General features: G+C 42.2%; 1 protein-coding gene across 1 annotated transcript in view; it reads right to left on the bottom strand.

The window, feature by feature from the left end:
* LOC143283280 (kinesin-like protein KIF25) overlaps positions 1–23,462 on the bottom strand; it is a 29,384-nt gene extending 5,922 nt beyond the window's left edge. Inside the window, exons 1-11 of the mRNA XM_076589462.1 lie at positions 23,292–23,462; positions 21,103–21,291; positions 19,724–19,862; positions 16,658–16,761; positions 13,428–13,516; positions 11,859–11,901; positions 10,095–10,147; positions 8,789–9,013; positions 5,324–5,485; positions 3,051–3,241; positions 450–620 (exon numbers count right to left, since the gene is read on the bottom strand). Of these exons, the coding sequence (XP_076445577.1) occupies positions 450–620; positions 3,051–3,241; positions 5,324–5,485; positions 8,789–9,013; positions 10,095–10,147; positions 11,859–11,901; positions 13,428–13,516; positions 16,658–16,761; positions 19,724–19,862; positions 21,103–21,291; positions 23,292–23,360 (1,435 nt within the window). The 5' untranslated portion in view covers positions 23,361–23,462. The remainder of the gene's footprint in view (positions 1–449; positions 621–3,050; positions 3,242–5,323; positions 5,486–8,788; positions 9,014–10,094; positions 10,148–11,858; positions 11,902–13,427; positions 13,517–16,657; positions 16,762–19,723; positions 19,863–21,102; positions 21,292–23,291) is intronic.

Below are 23,462 nucleotides of genomic sequence, written 5' to 3'. Positions count from 1 at the left end.
CGAATCAAAATACTACCTACCCACACACTCACTGCCAACCAAATCGACACGATACCTACCCACACACTCACTGCCCGGCAAACCGACACGATACCTACCCACACACTCGCTGCCAACCAAATCTACACTATACCTACCCACACACTCACTGCCAACCGAATCGACACGATACCTACCCACACACTCGCTGCCAACCGAATCGAAATACTACCTACCCACACACTCACTGCCAACCAAATCAACATGATACCTGCCCACACACTCACTGCCAACCAAATCAACACGACACCTACCCACACACTCACTGCCAACCAAATCGACATGGTACCTACCCACACACTCACTGCCAACCGAATCGACACGATACCCACCCACACACTCACTGCCGGGCAAACCGACACGATACCTACCCACACACTCGCTGCCAACCGAATCGAAAGACTACCTACCCACACACTCGCTGCCGGCCAAATCGACCAGCTGCAGTTTGGTGCGCACGGTGGGTGTGGTGGGGGTGGTGGCAGGGGGCGTGGCAGACTGCTGCAGCATGCTCTGCATCTGTTCCCCGGACCAGGTCTGGGAGTGCGTCAGTGTGGCGGCGCCACGCCCCTTCTTCAGGCCTGACAGGGGACAGCAATCATGACGACGGCGATGATGATGATGATAATGATGATGATATGATGATGATGATGATGATGAGACGATGATGGTGATGATGATGATGATGATGATGATGATGAGACGATGATGGTGATGATGAGACGATGATGGTGATGATGATGATGATAACAATAACATTAATGATTATCACAATGGTAATGACAACAAAAAATAACAGGAATTATTAATAACAATAATAACAATAAGAATATTGAGGATGATTTTAATAATAATGATGGTGATGATAATAATAACAACAACAATAACAACAATGATGATAATAATATAGCAACAAGAACAAGAACAACAACAACAACAACAAATGATGCTGATCATGATAATAATAACAACAACAATAACAACATGATGATAATAATATATCAAGAAGAAGAAGAAGAAGAAGAAGAAGAAGAAGAAGAAGAAGAAGAACAACAACAACAACAACAACAACAACAACAACAACAACAACAACAACAACAACAACAACAACAACAACAACAACAACAACAACAACAACAACAACAACAACAACAACAACAACAACAACAACAACAACAACAACAACAACAACAACAACAACAACAACAACAACAACAACAACAACAACAACAACAACAACAACAACAACAACAACAACAACAACAACAACAACAACAACAACAACAACAACAACAACAACAACAACAACAACAACAACAACAACAACAACAACAACAACAACAACAACAACAACAACAACAACAACAACAACAACAACAACAACAACAACAACAACAACAACAACAACAACAACAACAACAACAACAACAACAACAACAACAACAACAACAACAACAACAACAACAACAACAACAACAACAACAACAACAACAACAACAACAACAACAACAACAACAACAACAACAACAACAACAACAACAACAACAACAACAACAACAACAACAACAACAACAACAACAACAACAACAACAACAACAACAACAACAACAACAACAACAACAACAACAACAACAACAACAACAACAACAACAACAACAACAACAACAACAACAACAACAACAACAACAACAACAACAAATGATGGTGATCATGATAATAATAACAACAACAATAACAACAATGATGATAATAATATAGCAACAAGAACAACAACAACAACAACAACAAAAACAGAAATAAAAACTAGCATCATCAACTTTATGATCATAATAATAGTGAAAAATGAAAACTGCACGGAACACATCTACATCTGTCACATATTTTTTACTGTCAACGTTCACAACTGATGCCTTGGAGGAGTAAGGAGGAAGGAGGAGAAGGAGGGAGGTGGGGGGTATTGGGGGGAGGGGGTGGGGACGGAGCCCTCATTCTGGGAGAACAGAGAAAAGGAACTTCCTCACTAAACAGCGCACTGAGCTGTATAACCAACGATTATGCACGATACAGAAATGATTTATAATGACTATTCTTCTTCTTATTATTATTAACAACATCATCATCATCATCAACTGTTACTATTATTATTATATCATCATCATCATTATCATCATCATCATCTTTATTATTATCATCATCATCATCATCATCGTTATTATTACATGATTATCTTTTCTTTTAAAACAAATTGTTCATCTTTTTTTCTTTCTTTTTTTTTTTAAACCAGTTAATATCATTATCACACAGACACAACCAAAACAACCAAGGGTTTCCGATGGGGCAGAGAGAAGGCCTGGGCCTGATACGGCCCACACAGTCTGCAGGAGTTTTAACCCCTTGCCTACCATAAACCGTATGATGTGTGATAGGGTGACGGGTGCAATAGCCGAATGGTTGAAGCGCTGGACTTTCAATCTGAGGGTCCTGGGTTCGAATCTCGGTGCACCTGGTGGGTAAAAGGGTGGAGATTTTTCTGATCTCCCAGGTCAACACATGTGCAGACCTGCTAGTGCCTGAACCCCTTTCGTGTGTATGCGCACGCAGAAGATCAAATACGCATGTTAAAGATCCTGTAATCCATGTCAGCGTTCGGTGGGTTATGGAAACAAGAATATACCCAGCATGCACACCCCCGAAAACGGAGTATGGCTGCCTACATGGCGGGGTAAATAAATAAAAACGGTCATACACGTAAAATGTTACATGTCTGTCTGAGTGTGTATGCGTGTGCATCTGAAATCTGATTGAATGACACAGGAAACGAATGATGAGCGCCCAGTGGCAGCCGTCAGTCAGCTCTACCCAGGTAGGCAGCCTGTGGTGCAAATGTCCCCGTGTATGTAAAGTGCTTAGAGCTTGGTCTCTGACCGAGGATAGGCGCTATATAAGCATTCACATCAATCAATCAATGTGTAAAAAAAAAAAAAAAAAAGAAGACAAAACTGTGACCGCACCATCCACGTTCAGAGCCTCGGTGGACGGGGCCCGGGGCAGGGAGAAGAAGCTGGGGGCCTGCGAGATGACCGTCAGGGTCACCACCAGGTGGGAGCGGCTGGAGTGCTCGTGCACCATGGTGGCGGACTCGCGGCGGGTGCGGAGACCGTGCTGAACCAGGCACATCACGTCGTACACTGTGTCCACTGCCCTGCGGCCGGCATCAAACAGTGTACCCGAATAATAACATTCTATTTCATACACAGAGGCGGCACCAAACAATGTACCCAAATAATAGCGTTCTATTTCATACACAGTGGTGGCACCAAACAATGCCTGTTCAGAATCTATAATACGATTCACTTTGTTGAAAAAAAAAAAAAAAAGAGCTGCATAGTTTAAAAAATGAACAGGGGAAAAAAACATCATCAGTAATACATTGATTTAGCAATTCTTTAAGAAGAATGTGAAGAATCCGTCACATATTTTATTTTATGTCCGTATTGTCTCAAGAAATGTTTATTTATTTACTTATTTATGTATGTATTTATTAAGATTTTTTTTACTACAGCACATATTCTTGAAGCTCTATGCATTTTACAATATCATGTCATTGCCATCATTGCATGTTTCCATGACACTTTACATTTCTCTTTTCCTGTCCATTTCCAGGTAACTCTGTATAACGACCACAGCAGAAAGATGTTGATGAATGAATGTAAGATTTGTGGAATGGATGTGTGAGAGATGGAGAATTAAAAAACAACAACAAAAAACAAAAAAAACAATGTACCCGAATAAAAGCATTCTATTTCATACACAGTGGCGGTGCCAAACAATGTACCCGAATAATAGCGTTCTATTTCATACACAGTGCCGGCATCAAACAATGAACCCGAATAATAGCGTTCTGTTTCATATACAGTGTCAGCACCAAACAATGTGCCCGAATAATAGCGTTCTATTTCATATACAGTGCTGGTACCAAACAATGTACCCGAATAATAGTGTTCTATTTCATATACAGTGTCGGCACCAAACAATGTACCTAAATAATAGTGTTCTATTTCATACACAGTGGTGGTGCCAAACCTGAATAATAGCATTTCCTTCTTTTTGTGTGTATGTTCTAATGTTGTTGTTTCACAAAAGTACTTTTTACTACATGCACAGTTTTCAACACAAAATTTGGGGTGGGCATTTACTAGATACTTAGATATGGCTGCTTACAAGGTAGTTCATATTTCTCCTCACCTCAGTACTTTGCACTGGCTCCCTGTTGATGCAAGAATTAACACCAAAGCTGCGCGTCTCTGCTTTCTCTTCTTTCTACTCCACTGGACCTACCTATCTTTCTGACCTCATCAGTGCTTACACTCCCTCAAGAACTCTTCGCTCTTCCTCAAACTGTTACCTTCTGAAAATTCCTTACGTCAATACAAGAACCTACGGTGAACGCTTTTTTTCCTCTTTGCTGCTCCTCAAATCTGGGACAACCTTCCACATCATATTTGTTCATCTGGCTCCCTCTCTGCTTTCCACTCTTCACTAGAAACTCATTTTTTCAAAACCTGCCTGTGATCACTCTAGGAGTCCTACTTCTTTTCTTCTTCTTCTTCTGTGTTCGTGGGCTGCAACTCCCACATTCACTTGTATGTACACGAGTGGGCTTTTACGTGTATGACCATTTTTACCCCACCATGTAAGCAGCCATACTCCGCTTTTGGGGGTGTGCATGATGAGTATGTTCTTGTTTCCATAACCCACCAAACGCTGACATGGATTACAGGATCTTTAACGTGCGTATTTGATCTTCTGTTTGTATATACACACGAAGGGGGTTCAGGCACTAGCAGGTCTGCACATATATTGACCTGGGAGATTGTAAAAATCTCCAACCTTTTCCCACCAGGCGCCGTCACCATGATTCGAACCCGGGAACTCTGGACTGAAAGTCCAACGCTTTCACCATTCGGCTATTGTGCCCATCCTACTTTTCAAAACCTGCCTGTGATCACTCTTGGTTTCCTACTTCTACAACACCACCCCATGCCTGCAAACTCAGTATGCATGTATGAGGAATGAAAGGGGTGAGGGGGAAGGGGGATGGAGGGAGAGGAGGGGTGAGAGAGAGAGAGAGAGAGTAGTAATGAGTGGATCATTTAACTTTTTCTTTTCAGCTTTTAAAGCGAAGAGGCACTAAACACATGTGATTTATTATTATTATTATTATTATTATCATCATCATTATCATTATTATTGATATTGTCATGTTCAATAAGCCAGACCATACTTGCAGATGACCGTGGGGAAATTCAGAGAGCCGTCGGCCCCGGTGACCACGTCGTGTTTGGCGTTGGGGTCTTTGCTCAGCAGGTCGCGGATGTCGTTGTTGTAGATCTCCACGACCGACACCTCCACAGAGTGGCTGCCGGGTGCCTTCTCCTCTATCAACCTGCGGAAACAAGATAAAAGTCACAGCTTTCATTGTGCGTTAAACATGGAAAAGAAGGAGGAAGGTGGCGGAATGGATAAGACACTCATCTGCCGGTACGGTGTCCGTGAGGTTCTGGGTTCGATTCCCCCTCTCGCCCTTGTTCTCAAGTTTGGACTGCAAAATCGAACTGAGCATCTAGTCATTAGGATGAGACGATAAACCCGAGGTCCCGTGCGCAGCATGCACTTGGTGCACTGGAAAAGAACCCATGGCAACAAAAGTGTTGTCTTCTGGCAAATTTCTTGAGAAGAAATCCACTCTGATAAGTACACAGTTATGCATGCATGCACTCAAGTCCTGACTAGAGCACTGGGTTATGCTGTTGTCAGGCTTCTGTCTAGCTTAGCCCAACACTCGGCTTATATCACAGACTGACATAAGTTTACATTTGGGCCAACAGTAAATGAGAGCTGTATTATCAATGGTTTCTCCAGTCAATGGGAAATCATTTACAGCTTAGTCTTTTGTGAATGACTATGACTCTCAAACTAGGAAGCAAAATTGCACTGGCTCTTAGTGCTGCAGCTTTGTGGGCTAGTTGGCCTTTGGGAACCATCCCAACATCAACTGTCCTAAAACCCTCTTGGCCGAGAGAATGGGGATGTAACTTGGGCAAGACACTCTCCACTATAATCAAATTCCAGCCCAAATAGTCGGATACAGCAGTTGCCTCCTCTGCTGTTCTGATGGTCATAGTCGGACACGACTGACTATCAGATATATATATATGTCTAGCCGATGTGGTGTAACATACAAGAATTTGATGCCTCCTTGAGAAACTGAAACTGAAAGCATGGAAAAGTGTCTTTCACTGCAGCATACAGAACAGCAAACATTTACAAAAATTCAACATAAATATGCATAATAAGAAATACCAGACTGAACCTTAACCCCTTGCCTGTCTTGGAAAGTGAGACTGACGTCCTTTTTGTTACACTCTTCAACGCCTACAGGATGTGACTCTTACATCCAGTTTTCATCAGCAGTTCATAGTTGAAGGGAAACCACCTACTTTGTTTCTCCCTGTCTTTCAGAATGCTCACAAGATTGTTTACATCCCTTGGACTTGTATGGTCCGCAATGTATGACTCAGGAAGTGAGAAATTCTAGAGTCACTTGCAGACATGGGCGGTAAAAATGGTGGTGGGTTTGTTTGGGTTTTTGTTTTTTTGTGTGTGTGTGTGTTTGTTTTTTTCTTTTTTTTAAACTTTTTTTTTTAATTCATTTTTTGTGTTTACATTTTTCACATGAATACAGAAGACATTAACATAAAAAGTAAATATGCATCATGACTATATCAATTGTGTATTCAACAGTTTATGTGTTAATGTACAAGAATGCTAACTGTATGTGCTTAGTAGATATATATATATATATATATATATATATATATATATATATATATATATATTAGATGTGTATTAGATCTGAAGAAGGACATAATTAAATATGAAAAAAGATAAATAAATAAGGGAAGAAGAAAGGAAGAGAAATTTCAGAGAGAGAGGGGGAGAAAAAAGAAAAAAATCTTCATTTTTCTCTCTACAGTGCTCCATATGAAATGGACCAATGATATTGATATATGTGTCCCAGAAACATATGCACATGTCTCAACATTCATACTTCTCTTTTACGAAGTCCTTTAAGTAATTTCCTGTAACTGTATTTAGAGTTGGGTTTTTTTGGGGGGGGTTTTTCTTCCAAATTTCACCCACATTTTTACCCTCATTTGCCCAGTTTCCCCCAACCCTCCATTCATCACATCTCCCACCCCTTCTAACCGATAATACTCAGATGTATTCATAAATACTTTAACAAAATGTCTTCAATCACCGATATGTGTGACGGGACATTAAACAAAATTCCTTCCTTCATACATTAAAAAAAATATATTTTGGTGTTATCATGGAAAACAAAAAGAAATAAGCAATTTAGTATGCAAGCAGGTCGCAAAATTCAATGAGCTTTAGCAAAGATCACTCCGGGCTCATTTTTTGATGGTTTACAGCTTTAGAAGTGGCTCAGGAATTACTGAAAGACATGGACAGTGGGCCGGAAAGCCTGCATGGTGGTGAGGGGGATGGTTCAGGTGGAGATCTGGATCATGATGACAACTGTCATGACCAACTTTGTGGCACAAGAGTGGAAGTAACAGTGATGTAAGCTTTGTGTCAGAGAGAACTGATCAGTCTGAGTCCATAGCAGGCCAGAGTACAGTGACAGTGAACATAAACGAGTTGCCAACACAACAATGTCACTCTGTAATTATGTGCAGCAGGAGGGGGGTGAGGGGAGGAGTGGTGGTTTAAAATGGCCACCAGTGGGGGAAGGGGGGAGGAGAAGGTGGTATCTGCTGGCCGGGTGCCAATGCACAGCCAGCCAACTACTATCTTGTTCCATCAAACTCTGATGCAACACACGACCACAGGCACCCAAAGAAAACAAATCTGTCTGGAAATCCTGGAACTGACTGTGATGCAGAGAATTTCTAACCACTTAATTTCACGGAAATTTTCTTTGACTCACATTTCAACAACAGTAACAGCAATTATACAAAGGAATTGTAACAAATTTATCATCTGCTTAAAGTACAAGGTATGAGCAATCATCATGCAAAATTTCAAAGAGACGTCTTTGTATTTGAGGAAGTATTGGCACTTTGGTGGAAACCCCCAGATTTTGCTCTGCACATGGGAATGACAAAATTGTCAGAATGTTCGGCAGGCAAGGGGTTCCGCTCTTTTTCTTGTTTTCCCCTTCCACCCCCAATAAACCAGACCTATACCATCCTCATCATCCTCTCCCCCTCTCTCCTAAGCAGCGCTAATACAGCATGCTTGCTCATCTAACCCAAAGCCGGTTACAGTGTCAAGGATGTGTCCGTCACAGCAACCAGATGATCTGCTGTAAATTCTCTCTCGCTCTCTCTTTCTCTGTAAGTCTTCCAAACCTGAACAGCTGAGGGCGGTTAGTTCTAGAACTACACAGGCACATGAAAAGATAACATTTCTATACTTTAGCACCTAGCCATCACAGCATCCAGAGCTGAACAGCTGAGGGCGGTTAGTTCTAGAACTCCACAGGCACATGAAAAGATAACATTTCTATACTTTAGCACCTAGCCATCACAGCATCCAAACCTGAACAGCTGAGGGCGGTTAGTTCTAGAACTACATAGGCACATGAAAAGATTACACTTTCTTACTGTAACTTGTGTAACAGCAACCTTTAACAACACCTAGCCATCACCAGTGCCCAAACCTGAACAGCTCCCGAGTGGCACGAGGTATGACGCCCTCGTCGCGGTGGGGCTCCTGGGAGGGGTTGTAGTCATCGTTGCGGTGAGAGCCCAGCATGGTGTGCGTCTTGCCGCTGCCCGTCTGCCCATAGGCCATGATGCAGATGTTGTAGCCGTCCAGCAGGGAGGTCAGCATGGGCTGCACCTCGTCGAACACCGCCTCCTGCTTCTCCTCCGGGTTGTACACCCTGCAAACAGCGGCCGTTCTTTTTTTTTCCTTTTTTTTTTTCAGTTTGATCTCATTCATGCTTTATTTCAATGTTTGTCGCAACAAGTCAGACAATGAATATTTGTGTAACTGCATATAGTAGCCAGTTATCCAGTCTTGAGTCAATAGATAAATAAATATATAAATAAAAGCCAAAGCCGGTATCCCCCTGCGTTCAGGCCTTCAATGATGCTTTATCCCCAGGTGCTGCGCTGGAGTAACAGCCATTCTTGCTCAATTACAATGACTGGCTTATGGCTCGGGTTTGGGGGTGTGTACGTTACGTTATCTTTCACCATATTAAAAATGCCTCCGTTATGAGGAAAGTCTGGAGGCAGTTCTTGCTGAACTACGACTGGCTTATGCCTTAGGTTTGGGGTGCACACATTACCATTATCTTTCACCTGTAATGACAATGCCTCCGGTATGAGGAAAGTCTGGAGGCAGTTCTTGCTGAACTACGACTGGCTTATGCCTTAGGTTTGGGGTGCACACATTACCATTATCTTTCACCTGTAATGACAATGCCTCCGGTATGAGGAAAGTCTGGAGGCAGTTCTTGCTGAACTACGACTGGCTTATGCCTTAGGTTTGGGGTGCACACATTACCATTATCTTTCACCTGTAATGACAATGCCTCCGGTATGAGGAAAGTCTAGAGGCAATTCTTGCACATACAATGACTGCTTATGCTTTGGGTTTGTGACATATACATTCTTTTCTTTTTTTCTTACCGTACTGAAAACGCCTGGGTTCTGAGGGGAGTCTTGAGGCAGTTCTTGCCTGTACAATGACTGGCTTATGCCTTGGGTTTGGGGTGTGCACATTACCGTTATCTTTCACCGCTAATGCTTCCATTGTCAGAAAAAGTCTGGAGGACGTTCTTGACTAGACAATGACTGCTTATGCTTTGGGATTATGTCAGATACTTTTTTTTTTTTTTTTTTAAATTTTTATACTGTACTGAAAATGCCTTGTCAATGAAGTGGGATTTTTATGAAACACACACACACACACACACACACACACAGAGGCACAAACAGGCACACGTACACACCTACCTTTCATATTCAAACACCTTGTTTTGCTTGTGTGTCCGCACACAAACGTTCTCCTGTTCAAAAATCAAGAACACAACGCATTTGTTACACATAACAATTAGCCTCGATAGTACGCAAGAATGCAGGCCACAAAAAAAAAACAACCAACCAAAAAACAGGTTTTATAAACAGAAATGAGAGAAAACCAAAATCAAGATAACAATAAAATCAAATCTAAGAGTCTAGTCAGTAAGAGTACAGACCATACAAACATTACATGAAATGGGGAGACAGTTTCAGTTTCAGTTTCAGTAGCTCAAGGAGGCGTCACTGCGTTCAGACGAATCCATATACGCTACACCACATCTGCCAAGCAGATGCCTGACCAGCAGCGTAACCCAACGCGCTTAGTCAGGCCTTGAGAAAAAAAGAAGAAAAAAAAGGTGAATAAATAATAGATAAGCTTACATAAATAAATAAATAAATAAATAATAATTATAATATAAAAAAGAAAGGTAGTGGTAATAATAATAAATAATAATAATAATAATAAATAAATAAATAAATAAATAAGACAACAATGATGATAAATAAGCAAATAAATATAAAACATGGGAAACAAAAAGAAGAAGTTTCAGTTTCAGTTTCAGTAGCTCAAGGAGGCGTCACTGCGTTCGGACAAACCATATACGCTACAGCACATCTGCCAAGCAGATGCCTGACCAGCAGCGTAACCCAACGCGCTTAGTCAGGCCTTGAGAAAAAAACAACAACAAAAAACAAAAAAAAACGGGGGAATAAATAAAAAAGAAGAAGAAAAAGGCAACACAAAAAATAAAATCAAAGAAACGCCTGTAAAATACTCGTAAGAATACTGTTTCACATTACAGTCAGCAAGCATCTAAGCCAATGAAAACCAAATAGAAAAATATGTATTAAAAAAAAAAGGAGAGAGACAGACAGACAGACAGATGCAGAGAGAGACAAGACAAGACAAGACAAGAGACATTCTTTATTATCAAGGATAACAGATAAGCACTGGCGCACTTTTTTTTCATCCAGTCCCCGCCCTGAAACAGGGTCCACACTACACAATACTACATTATAACAGAGAGGCGGAGAGAGGGAGAGAGAGAGAGAGACAGAGAGAGGGAGAGAAAGAGAGAGAGCCTGTATGTACTGAACTCGACAAGCCATGAGTTTCTTTTCACCATGCCCTCATAACTTTTTTTTTTTTTTTTTAACCTTTTGAACAAAACAAACAAAGCAGAAAAAAGAAGAGCGAGAAGAAATGAAGGAGGAGGAGGAGGAGGAGGAGGAAGGCAAAACAATCTATGAAAGAAAAATGAAGGAAGAAAGAAAGAAAGAAAAACAAAAACAACTCGATGAAGTCATAATCTTTACTTGAAAGAAGAGAGAGACACACAGAGAGAGAAAGAAGCATTCAACCATTGTATACGTATAATCATTTTGGAGTGACCTGTGGGACTGTTTATTTCTTCTCACTGTTAGCAACAAAACAATTACACTCTCGATCTTTTCCTGTAATACACCACATATACAATGAAGTGTGTCTGCTGACTTTGTCATTGCTCTACCGGTACTGGTACCGGTATTGGTACCGGTACCGGTACCGGTAGTTTCATTATCCACCACTCTACTCAGGAGGAGGGGCAAGAAGATTCTCTCTTTTTTTTTCTTTTTTTTTTTCTTTTTTTAATCTACTCATTGGTGGGACAACTAAAACTGATGTTGGAATTTCTAGCCCTGATATATGTCACTTACATCATCCACAGGGTGCACGACCACTTCAGACTTGGACCCATGCCTGTGGAAAAACACAGCATATTATTATCATTATTATTATTAAATAGTAAGCTTAGATGATGAGTTCCGTATTCCACTGACTACAAAGGTGCATCCTCCAAATCTTAAAGAATTTCCACAATGCGTAAGGTGCATCAAGATTGATCAACCCATCAACGCCCCCCCCCCCTTCTTGTTCATCATTTTGATGCGTGCCTTGTATCATTCTGCCTTGTGTCAATGATGGGCCACTCAATGTCACTGCCACAGCCATAACACTGCTATTAAACATTACATACAAACAAAACCAACCACAACAGCAACAACAACAACAACAACAACAAAAAGCCCTGTATCATTGACACTTGCTCATGTAATGCTTTGTCTTGGTGTCTCGGGAACTGTCCAGTCAAAAAACAGCCACAATGAGAAACAGAATGATTTCTCCACAACACTGAATCACCTGTGCAGTTTCATTTGCTCCGTGAACCATACATGTGACAACATGGCAACGGATAATGGCAACACAAACTAGTCTTCAACAAAGGCACATTGCCACAATTCCATGCGTGCCTAGCCTTTCACCACTGATAAATTTCTGCAGCAGACAGAGAAACTTCTACAGCAGACAGATATTTCTGCAGCTGAGAGAAAGTTCTGCAGTAGAGAGAAATCTCTGCGGCGGACTCTGGTGGAGGTCAGTTTACTTTCCTTTGCTGCGTTTTGCAGAGTCTGAAAATATCACAGCCTATGTTTTCCCCTTTTTCAAACAGTTTTTTTTTTGTATGTTTGTTTGTTTCAGAAACTGAACTGCAATATGAGATTTCTACATAGAATGCATGGGAATTTCCACAATAAATGAAAAAAAAAAAATCACACCAAAACAACCAATATATGCAAGTACACACATGTTTTTACACACACACACACACACAAACGTATGAACACACACATGCACACAATCACACACAGACACATACACATTTTTGTATTATTCATCAAAGATCAAACACAGCTGATACACTGAACCACAGACATTTTTGCTAAAATATGTACGTACGTGGAGTGATGGCCTAGAGGTAACGCGTCCGCCTAGGAAGCGAGAGAATCTGAGCATGCTGGTTCGAATCACAGCTCAGCCACCGATATTTTCTCCCCCTCCACTAGACCTTGAGTGGTGGTCTGGATGCTAGTCATTCGGATGAGATGATAAACCGAGGTCCCGTGTGTAGCATACACTTAGCACACGTAAAAGAACCCACGGCAACAAAAGGGTTGTTCCTGGCAAAATTCTGTAGAAAAATCCACTTCGATAGGAAAAACAAATAAAACTGCAGGCAGGAAAAAAAAAATGGGTGGCACTGTAGTGTAGCGATGCGCTCTCCCTGGGGAGAGCAGCCCGAATTTCACACAGAGAAATCTGTTGTGATAAAAAGAAATACAAAACACAAAATACAAAATGTGCTTGCTTGTCAAACCACCATGATGCTTTTACTTCTAGCTGTGTGTCAATGTGTGTACAAGGAAGGACAAACCATCAAGAATTACCTGCCAAGAGACGAGGGATCTTCATTACCACTGTCAAACTCCATCAATGGTCGAACTCGGCAGTGAACTCGGATGTTTCCTCGCAGCTCCTACCCAGTGTAACACATGCACACACACACACACACACACACACACACACACACACACAGACACGCACAGACACGCGCGTACGCACACACACACACACGCACACACACGTATGCATGCACATACGCACACACACACACATGCATGCACACACACGTGCGCGCGTACACACACACACACACACACACACACACACAATCAATGTATCTCTCAGTTTGTTAGAACAGAGGGGCAGGAGACACAAGGAGACTTTTTATGACCAACACACAAACAAATTCATGTCCTGCATAGGAAGGCAGGGCCCAATGTATATATGTTTGTTATCTTCTTCCTCGTTCGCCTCCCATTAGATAAGCAGCCCGGTGTCCACGATGAAGGCTGCCGTCCATCGCAGCTCCTCCAGGGTGCCGTACAGTTTGGCTTCCACTGCTGTCGGTGTTGGCCAGTACTTCCTCCTAGATGCTGCATGCATCCTACAGTTGTGGTCGGTTGTCATTGGTCCCTCACCACAAGGGCACTCTCCACTCTGTCCAATGCCAAATTTTGTGAGCATGTGGTGGAGCAGGTGGTTGTGTCCAGTCCTCAGGCAGAAGATCTTGACCTTTTCCCATCATTCCCGCAAATGGTATCTGTCTTCTGGGTTATATTTGGGGTGCTGGAGGCACCACTTTATTCCTTGCTGTGCCTTGATGATTGTCTTGATTTCATCGTATGACACCAGTTTGTTGGCCTACTCCTTCCGTGCACCGTCTTTTGCCAGAATGTCCGCTTTTTCGTTGCCTCTGATGCCACAGTGTGCTGGTACCCATTGTATCACCAGCTATGTTTGTTAAAACAGAAGCAGAAGACACACAGACATTTACAACCAACACAGTAGTGAATTCATATCCACTGTGTAGGCACAGGAAGGGAGGGCCAAATATATATATATATATATATATATGTGTGTGTGTGTGTGTGTGTGTTTGTGTGTGTGTGTGTGTGTGTGTGTGTGTGTGTGTGTGTGTGTGTGTGTGTGTGTGTGTGTGTGTGTGTGTGTGTGTATGTTTGTTAAAACAGAGGCAGAAGACACAGAGACGTTTACAACCAACACAGAAGTGAATTCACATCCACTGTGTCGGCATAGGAAGGCAGGGCCCAATGTATATATGTTTGTTAAAACAGAAGCAGAAGACACACAGAGACGTTTACGACCAACACAGAAGTGAATTCATATCTACTGTGTCAGCATAGAAAGGGAGGGCCAAATATATATGTGTGTGTGTGTGTTTGTGTGTGTATATATGTTTGTTAAAACAGAGGCAGAAGACACAGAGATGTTTACAACCAACACAGAAGTGAATTCATATCCACTGTGTCAGCACTGGAAGGGAGGGCCAAGTCTCTCTCTCTCTCTCTCTCTCTCTCTCTCTATATATATATATATATATATATATATATATATATGTATGTATGTATATGTATATATGTTTGTTAAAACAGAAACAGAAGACACAGAGACATCCACTGTGTCGGCACAGGAAGGTAAGGCCCATTCCTATCCTTCCTCCGCTACCTTCCCTGACCAAAGTCAGGTACCCTCTTACACATGGGTGCAGTGAGGAATGTGGAGCAAGAAGCCTTCCCCAAGGACACAATGTCCTGCGGAAAAGGGACCTAGAACCCTGATCACTGTGGACCACTGGACTGGATTTCAGTCCAGCGCCTACGCGACTCCTGGGAAACTGATGCCCTTGACCGCTCTCACTGGAGGATGCTGTGCTCTAGTGGCATAAAGACGTTTGAAAACAAGAGAACGCTGGCCATTAAGGAGAAGCGTGAGCGAAGGAAGCAGGGCTCAACTTCTGGAGACATTTCCCCTTGCAGCACCTGTGGGAAGTGCTGCTCCCATATGAGGACACACACCGACAGATAAGCCTGCCTGCCAACTCATCCGTCGGTCCAACGGGAGACTCCATTATTATTACATGACTCAACCACAGCACCTCCTAAAAGATAAACCAAGAATAAAGGCATGACGGTACAAAGACTAAGCACAAGTATCATTTCATTACTCTTTCACAGAGGGGAATCTTCCAGAACACGTCAGGCATGGAAACGAGAAAACGATCCCAGGTCAGTCGTTCGATCACATGCTAGCCAAATTTCCTGCCTTCACTAAACTATACCTATATACTAGGTGGCCTAGTGGCGGCCAAGTGGTAACCCATTCACCCAGGAAGCCGGAGAATCTGAGTGGCAAAATTTTGTAGCAATGTAGTGTGAGTGTGTGTGTGTGTGTCTGTGTGTCTGTTCACAAGCACATGCCGAACTAAAGCCTCACTGAATGAACAGGAAAAGAACGACAAGCACCTGAAGGCAGCTCTCTCTCGGCTCGACCCAGGTAGGCAGCCTGTTGTACAAACAACTCAATAATTGGGAAGCCGCTTACAGTTTCAAATAAATCAAATCATAGGTGATTAGAGCCTCACCGACCACAAAGGCCACCTTAAGGCTGTCACCACATTAGCGTCTACTTCAAGGGTAAAAAAAGCACAGTACACTTAGAGCTTGGTCTCTGACCGAGGACAGGCAGTTATGTAAGTATCTATTATCAATTATGAATGAATGATATGAATACTTACATAGCACCTATCCTTGGTCAGAGAGCAAGCTCTGAGCGCTTCAAAAACACAGGGTCATTCGCACAACACGCTGCCTGTCTGGGTAGAGCCAACTGACAGCTGCCATTGGGCGCTCATCACGGATTCATTTCCTGTGTCTTTCAATCAGATTTCAGGCATGCACACTTACAAACATATAACACTTTAAGTATATGACCGCTTTGTTTATTTACCCCGTCATGTAGGCAGCCATACTCAGTTTTCAGGGGTGTGCATGCTGGGTATGCTCATTTCCATAACCCACCAAACGCTGACATGGATTACAGATCTGCATGTGTGTATAAACAAGCGGAGTTCAGGCACCAACAGGTCTGAACATATGTTGACCTGGGAGATATGGGGAAAAATCTCCACCTTTTACCCACCAGGGCACCGTTAACGAGACACAAACCCAGGACCCTCAGACTGAAAAGTCCAACGCTATAAAAACCACTTGGCTATTGCACCCATGATCGATCATCTCCTCCCAAAAAAGCTTACCATGAGAAGATTGTGCAGCTCCTGGCGCCTCTTCTTCTCTCTGGTGTGCCGGTCGGTCATCTCGGTCAGGGCGACCTGCAGCTGACTCAGCTGATCCGCCAGCACTGTCAACACAATAAATACAATACAATATTTCTCTTCTGCTTCTTCGTTCATAGGCTGCAACTCCCACGTTCACTTGTATGTATACGAGTGGGCTTTTTTTTACATGTTTGACCATTTTTACCCTGCAATTTTGGCAGCCATACTCCATTTTCGGGGGTGTGCATGCTGGGTATGTTATTGTTTCCATAACCCACCGAACGCTGACATGGATCACAGGATCTTTAACATGCATATTTGATATTCTGCTAACGTACACACACAAAGGAGGTTCTGGCACAAGCAAGTCTGCACATAATATATGTTGACCTTGGAGATAGGAAAAATCTCCACCCTTTACCCACCAAGCGCTGTTACTAAGATTCCAACCCGGGACCCTCAGATTGAAAGTCCAATGCTTTAACCACTTGGCTGTTGCACCAGTCAAAATACAATACAATACATTACAATACAGTACACAATACATCTTTATTCATCCATTTGGAAATTTACTGTGCCTCCACAGGCTCATCACTCACTCAACACAGCCCAGTATCTCCCCCCAGCTGAGTCCAGTTCACATGGCAAAGGCTGGGCCAAAAGATCAAAAAGCTACATATATAAAGCAAAATACATACAAGCTAGTGATACACGACAGTGGCTTCGTTTCCACACACGCCCCTGATCACCCTCCCTCTACACACACACACACACACACATGCACGCATGCACACACACACACACACACACACATACACACACAGGGCAGCAAACGCTTCAATATCGCCGATGCAAAAACATCGCTCTCTACTCTTTCTACTGCTAACCCTTGAAAGCATATACATATAATAAATCAATAAATAAAAAAATAAATAGAGAAATCAATAAAAAAGATAAATAATGAATGACTGAATGAATGAATGAATGAAAAATATAGAGATAAATGAGTAAATAAATGGAAAAAATACAGATAAGCTGATGAATATATAAATAATTTTAAAAAATTATTTTTAAAAAAATATATATACAAAGAAATAAACAAAAAAATAACACAACTATCTATCAGAAAAAAGTTTTCTTCGTCACTACTCCCCTCACCCCACCCCACCCCCCACCAACTTTTGATTTCTGTACCACTGTCTGTCGCTTGTCAAGAAAATGCTGACATTTAACAGAACACACACACACACACACACACACACACACACACACACCATACACACAACACACACACACACACACACACACACACACACACACACACACACACACACACACACACACACACACACCATACACAGATGCACACACACACACACACACACCATACACACAGACACACACACACACACACACCACACACACACACACACACACCATACACACAACACACACACACACACACACCATACACACACACACACACACACACACACACACACACACCATACACACAACACACACACACACACACACCATACACACACAACACACACACACCATACACACACACCATACACACACACACACACACACACACACACACACACACCATACACACAACACACACCATACACACAACACACACACACACACACACACCATACACACAACACACACACACACACACACACACACACACAACACACACACACACACACACCATCGCAGATGCACACACACACACACCATACACACAGACACACAGACACACACACACACACACACACACACACCATACACACACACACACACACAACCCCATCCTCATAGCAGAGGACATCAGCCAGCAGCACTAATGGTGAGACAGCACACCAAACGCTGATGCACATGCAGACACACCCCCACTCAGGGCTGGCCTACAACAGCTGCAAGTTTGATTCTTCCTTCTCCAGATCACCAGGTTAGCTATGGTGTGTGTCCATCGAGATCGATGATGACCATCGTTGTCATTCAGATGGGGGATGGGGGAAGGGTGGTGGTGTGGAGGGTGGGGGGGGAATGTTAGTTATAGGCAAAAGGTGAATCAAGACGGTTCCCCAAATAATCCTATTTTCAAGGGAAAACCACCCACCACCCCCATTCACACCCAGTTTCAGTTCCCCAAGGAGGTGTCACTGCTTTCAGAGAAATCCACACATGCTACACCAAATCAGCTTGGTAGATAACACTCATGTTGCCATGGCTTCTTTTCCAGTGCACCAAGTGCCTGCCGCACACAGGATCTTGGTTTATCCTCTTATCCAAGACTGGATGCTCAGTTAGCTTTCAAAGTCAAACTTGGGGGTGCAGGGGTAGGGGGGAAGGGCGAGACCAGGATTTGAACACACACCCTCACAGACACGTCACAGTATTCATGGCCTTAACCACTCTCCCACCTTCCTTGTGTGGGCAGGGGAATTGATTGATTGATATGGACACTTATATAGTGCTTATCCTCGGTCGGAGACCAAGCTCTAAGCACTTTACAAACACGGGGTTGTTTACAAAACAGGCTGCCTACCTGGGTAGAGCCAACTGACAGTTGCCAATGGGCACTCATCATTCGTTTCCTGTGTCATTCAATCAGATGTCAGGCACGCATACGTACCCACTCAGACAAACATGTAACATTTAACATTTTAGTGTATGACCACTTTGTTTATTTACCCTGCCATGTAGGCAACCATACTCCGTTTTCAGGGGTGTGCATGCTGGGTATGTTCTTGTTTCCATAACCCACCGAACGCTGACATGAATTACAGGATCTTTAACGTGCGCATTTGATCTTCTGCTTGCATATACACACGAAGATGGTTCAGGCACTGGCAGGTCTGCATATACGTTGACCTGGGAGATCGGAAAAATCTCCACCCTTTACCCACCAGGCGCCACCGAGATTCAAACCCAGGACCCTCAGATTGAAAGTCCAAAGCTTTAACCATTCAGCTACTGCCCCCCCCCCCCACCCCCACCCCCACACACACACACCACACACCCACTTGCCTGTGATGTTGGAGGACTGGGACTGCATCATGGAGTCGTGGTGCTGCAGCACAGAGTTGGCTCGCTGCATGCTGTGCGACATCTGCCGCGGCATCTCCCGAGCCAGGCCCCGCACACTGGCCAGCTCGCTCTTCAGGGACTGAAACGAACATACATTCTTCTTCTTCTTCTTCTTCTTCTCCTGCTCCTCCTTCTCCTTCTTCTGCTCCTCCTACTCCTTCTTCTTCTTATGCTCCTCATCCTACTACTAAATGATAGTCAGTCGTGTCCAACTATGACAGTAAGAACAGCAGAGAAGGCAACTGCTGTCCCAACTATTTGGGTTAGAATTTAATTAAAGTGGAGAGTGTCTTGCCCAAGTTACATCCCCACTCTCTCAGCCAAGAGGGTTTTAGGACGGCTGGCGTTGGGATGGTTCCCATAGGCCAACTAGCTCCCAAGGCTGCAACACTAAGAACCAGTGCAATCTTGCCTCCTGGTTTGAATGTCATAGTCCTTCACAAAAGACTAAGCTGTAAATGATTTCCCATTAGAAACCGTTTATAATACAGCTCTCATTTTGCTGTTGGCCTTCTTGTAAATTTATGTCAATCTGTGATACAAGCTGAGAGTTAGACCTACTACAATTAATAATAATGATAATAATAATAATGATTTTTAAAAAAGACAGTAACATTAACAAGAACAAGAACAAGAAGAACAAGAAGGAATAGAAGAAGAAGAACAAGAGAGGCAAGGCCTTCAAGACTCACTTGTGATACACTTAAAAAAAAATTTTTTTAATCCAAGCTTTTTATGTTTTGAGTATAATTTCAAAATGTAATGTTTAAGATGAGAAAGATCAGTTTAAAGCAAATTAAGTCCTCTGGCATTAATTACAGAGTAATTTCCCTTCTTTACTATCTGCACCAAAACATTTGCAAAATAAATAAAACTTCCATGTTTAGCAAAAGAAGTTCCTGTTTGAACAAAAAATGATAATAATGACTGCTCTTGTTGTTGGGTCAAATATCAGATCAAAGTGCCAAGTTTAGAGAATACAAAAATATAAATATAACAGTAAATGCAGTTTGCATATAATTAGGCTTCATTTTTTTTTTTTTTTTTTTTTTTTTGTGCCCATCCCAGAGATGCAATATTGTTTTAAACAAGATGACTGGAAAGAATTGAATTTTTCCTATTTTTATGCCTAATTTGGTGTCAACTGACAAAGTATTTGCTGAGAAAATGTCAATGTTAAAATTTACCACACACACACACACACACACACAGCCAACCGAACACCGGGTTAAAACATAGACTCACTTTGTTTACACAAGTGAGTCAAAAACAACAACAACAACAGCAACAACAAATGAAGTGAAGCACACACATGGTACCTGCACTTCTCTGCGCAGCTCCCCGGTGCGAGTCATCACATGGGTGCGGAACGCTCTGTGTTTGTCACTGGCATCCTCTGCTGCATTGGCATCAGTGCGGGAAGACTGCAGCTGTCCTCGGAGCTGGGCCAGCTTCAGGTACAGCATGGCATTCTCTGTCTCCAGGCTGGCAACACGTTCATCTCGAGCCTGTTGCGCAATTGTCACCATCTCATGAGATGCAAAGATAGTGGATAAAGCATATACATATATATACTCTTTTACTCAGTGCTGCTTGCACATAAGTGACAAACACACATACATACTAATGCACATTGTAAGCACATGTTTCTACGTCATAAACATAGACATTTCAGTCAGCTAAAGTTGTTGTTTTTTTTAATGTTATTTCTAATCTAAATGAAAACAGGCAACATTACAGTCAGAAAACCTGTTCAACTCACACATTACAATGCACTGTACATCAAGAAAAAATTATACCTTGTCTGGTTTTGACATTCATGCAAGTGTAAATTTATTCTTTGCAAGTACATAATTTAATGTTTCAAGAAGTTCTTCTTCAGCACTCCCCCCCCCAACCCACCCACCCCCACCAACCCACCCCCCACCACCAACTCCTCCCAAACTAAGGGCTTACACTGATGGTTGTTTCTCAAAGCACTCTCCTGTGGATAGAAAGAAGTTACTATGGACTGAAGGAATTATAAACAACATCCCCACTTCCTCAGGCATCTCCTAATCTATCTTCTTATGATACAGACAAAAAGTGAGTTAGAGCAATTGAAAACATCATTGTTATTATCATTATTATATCATTGTTAATAATCATATGTGTGCATTTGTTGTTGTGTTTTGTTGTTTTTTTTGTTGTTTTCTTTGTGTGTGTTGTTGTTGTTTTGTTGTTATTTTGGTTTTGGGGGGTTTGGGGAGGATTTTTGTTTTTGTCTGTGACTGTAACTCTGTGTGTGTGTGTGTGTGTGTGTGTGTGTGTGTGTGTGTGTGTGTTGCATACTTAAGCAAACATGTATAGGACCACATGTTTTCAAGTAAATGGCTTCAGCAGCTCACCTGCTACTTATTTCTAGTTTGTTTTGTTTTTTTCACACTGATTTGTATGCAAAGGTATGCTTACAGTGTTCACATAAGCATGCAAACTACATTGTGTAAGACTGGGTAGTTTGTGTTTCAGTTCTTGTACTATGTTAGTCAGGCTTGAAGAAGACACTATAGGGTGAAACATGTCACATAGATCCATGTTTGACCTTGTGTTCCTGTCCTCATCCATCTTGCCAAGTTGTGACAAGTATTCCTTTTTTTCTCTGTGTGTGTGTGTGTGTGTGTGTGTGTGTGTTGTTGTTTTTTTACTTTTCACCTGTAGTCAATGCTTTCTGTCACTCCTGTTGTCCATATGCTGCATGCATTGTGCACTTTCTGTCCAGGCTGTGCACAGTTTGTTTTTGGTTTGTTTTTTTCCACATTCTCTCTGCTCTTCTTCTTCTTTCTTCTTCCTTCTGTTACACGACCAACATCGACTTGCTGATGACTCTGTCGTGGTTTTTGCATGCTGGGTATTTTCATGTCTCCATAACCCACCGAACACTGACATGGGTTACAGGATCTTTAACATGCGTATTTGATCTTCTGCGTGCATATACACATGAAGGGGGTTCAGGCACTAGCAGGTCTGCACATATGTTGACCTGGGAGATCGGAAAAATCTCCACCCTTTACCCACCAGGCGCAGTTATCGTGATTCGAACCCGAGACCCTCAGATTGAAAGTCCAACGCCTAAACCACTCGGCTATTGCGATCTGCATCATTCAATTCTCTAATGTCTGAGTTCATTTTCATTTTTGCCTATATATTATTGTCATAATCATGCCATGCCTGTGGGAGGCTTTTGGGTCGAAATGCGTTCTATCGTTCTGTGTTTTATCCTGTGTTTTATTCTCATCCACGTTAGTGTGCACAGTACCTTAGGGGGTAATTTTCTATAATGTATAGTATTCTAAATAACCTCTTCGTTTATTTTATCTTGTTATTTTCTCTTTCTTTTCTTTTTTTTTTTTTTTTTTTTTTTTTTTTTTTTTTTTTTTTTTTTTTTTCAACTTATTTCTCATTTTTCTGTCCTCTCTTGCAAAGTCCGACACATTTCCATTGAACGATATGAAGGTAGTCAAACACTTACACGTAGTTTTTTCTCCGTGTCTTTCGCTTTGTCAGCAAAGAACTGACTCCGATCAATTCCCAGCGGCATTTTCCTTGTATGTCTTTTCCTGTTGTGGTGTTCCTAACCCAGGTTTCAAGCGGCTACTAAAGGTAACATTTACGGAGCAAGTTCAGGCAGTCCGCCATACAG

This window comes from Babylonia areolata, chromosome 6 (assembly GCF_041734735.1).
Source record: "Babylonia areolata isolate BAREFJ2019XMU chromosome 6, ASM4173473v1, whole genome shotgun sequence".
NCBI lineage: Eukaryota > Metazoa > Mollusca > Gastropoda > Neogastropoda > Buccinidae > Babylonia > Babylonia areolata.
The sequence above is the reverse complement of the archived record's forward strand: the minus strand, read 5'-3'. Positions and strand labels throughout refer to the sequence as shown.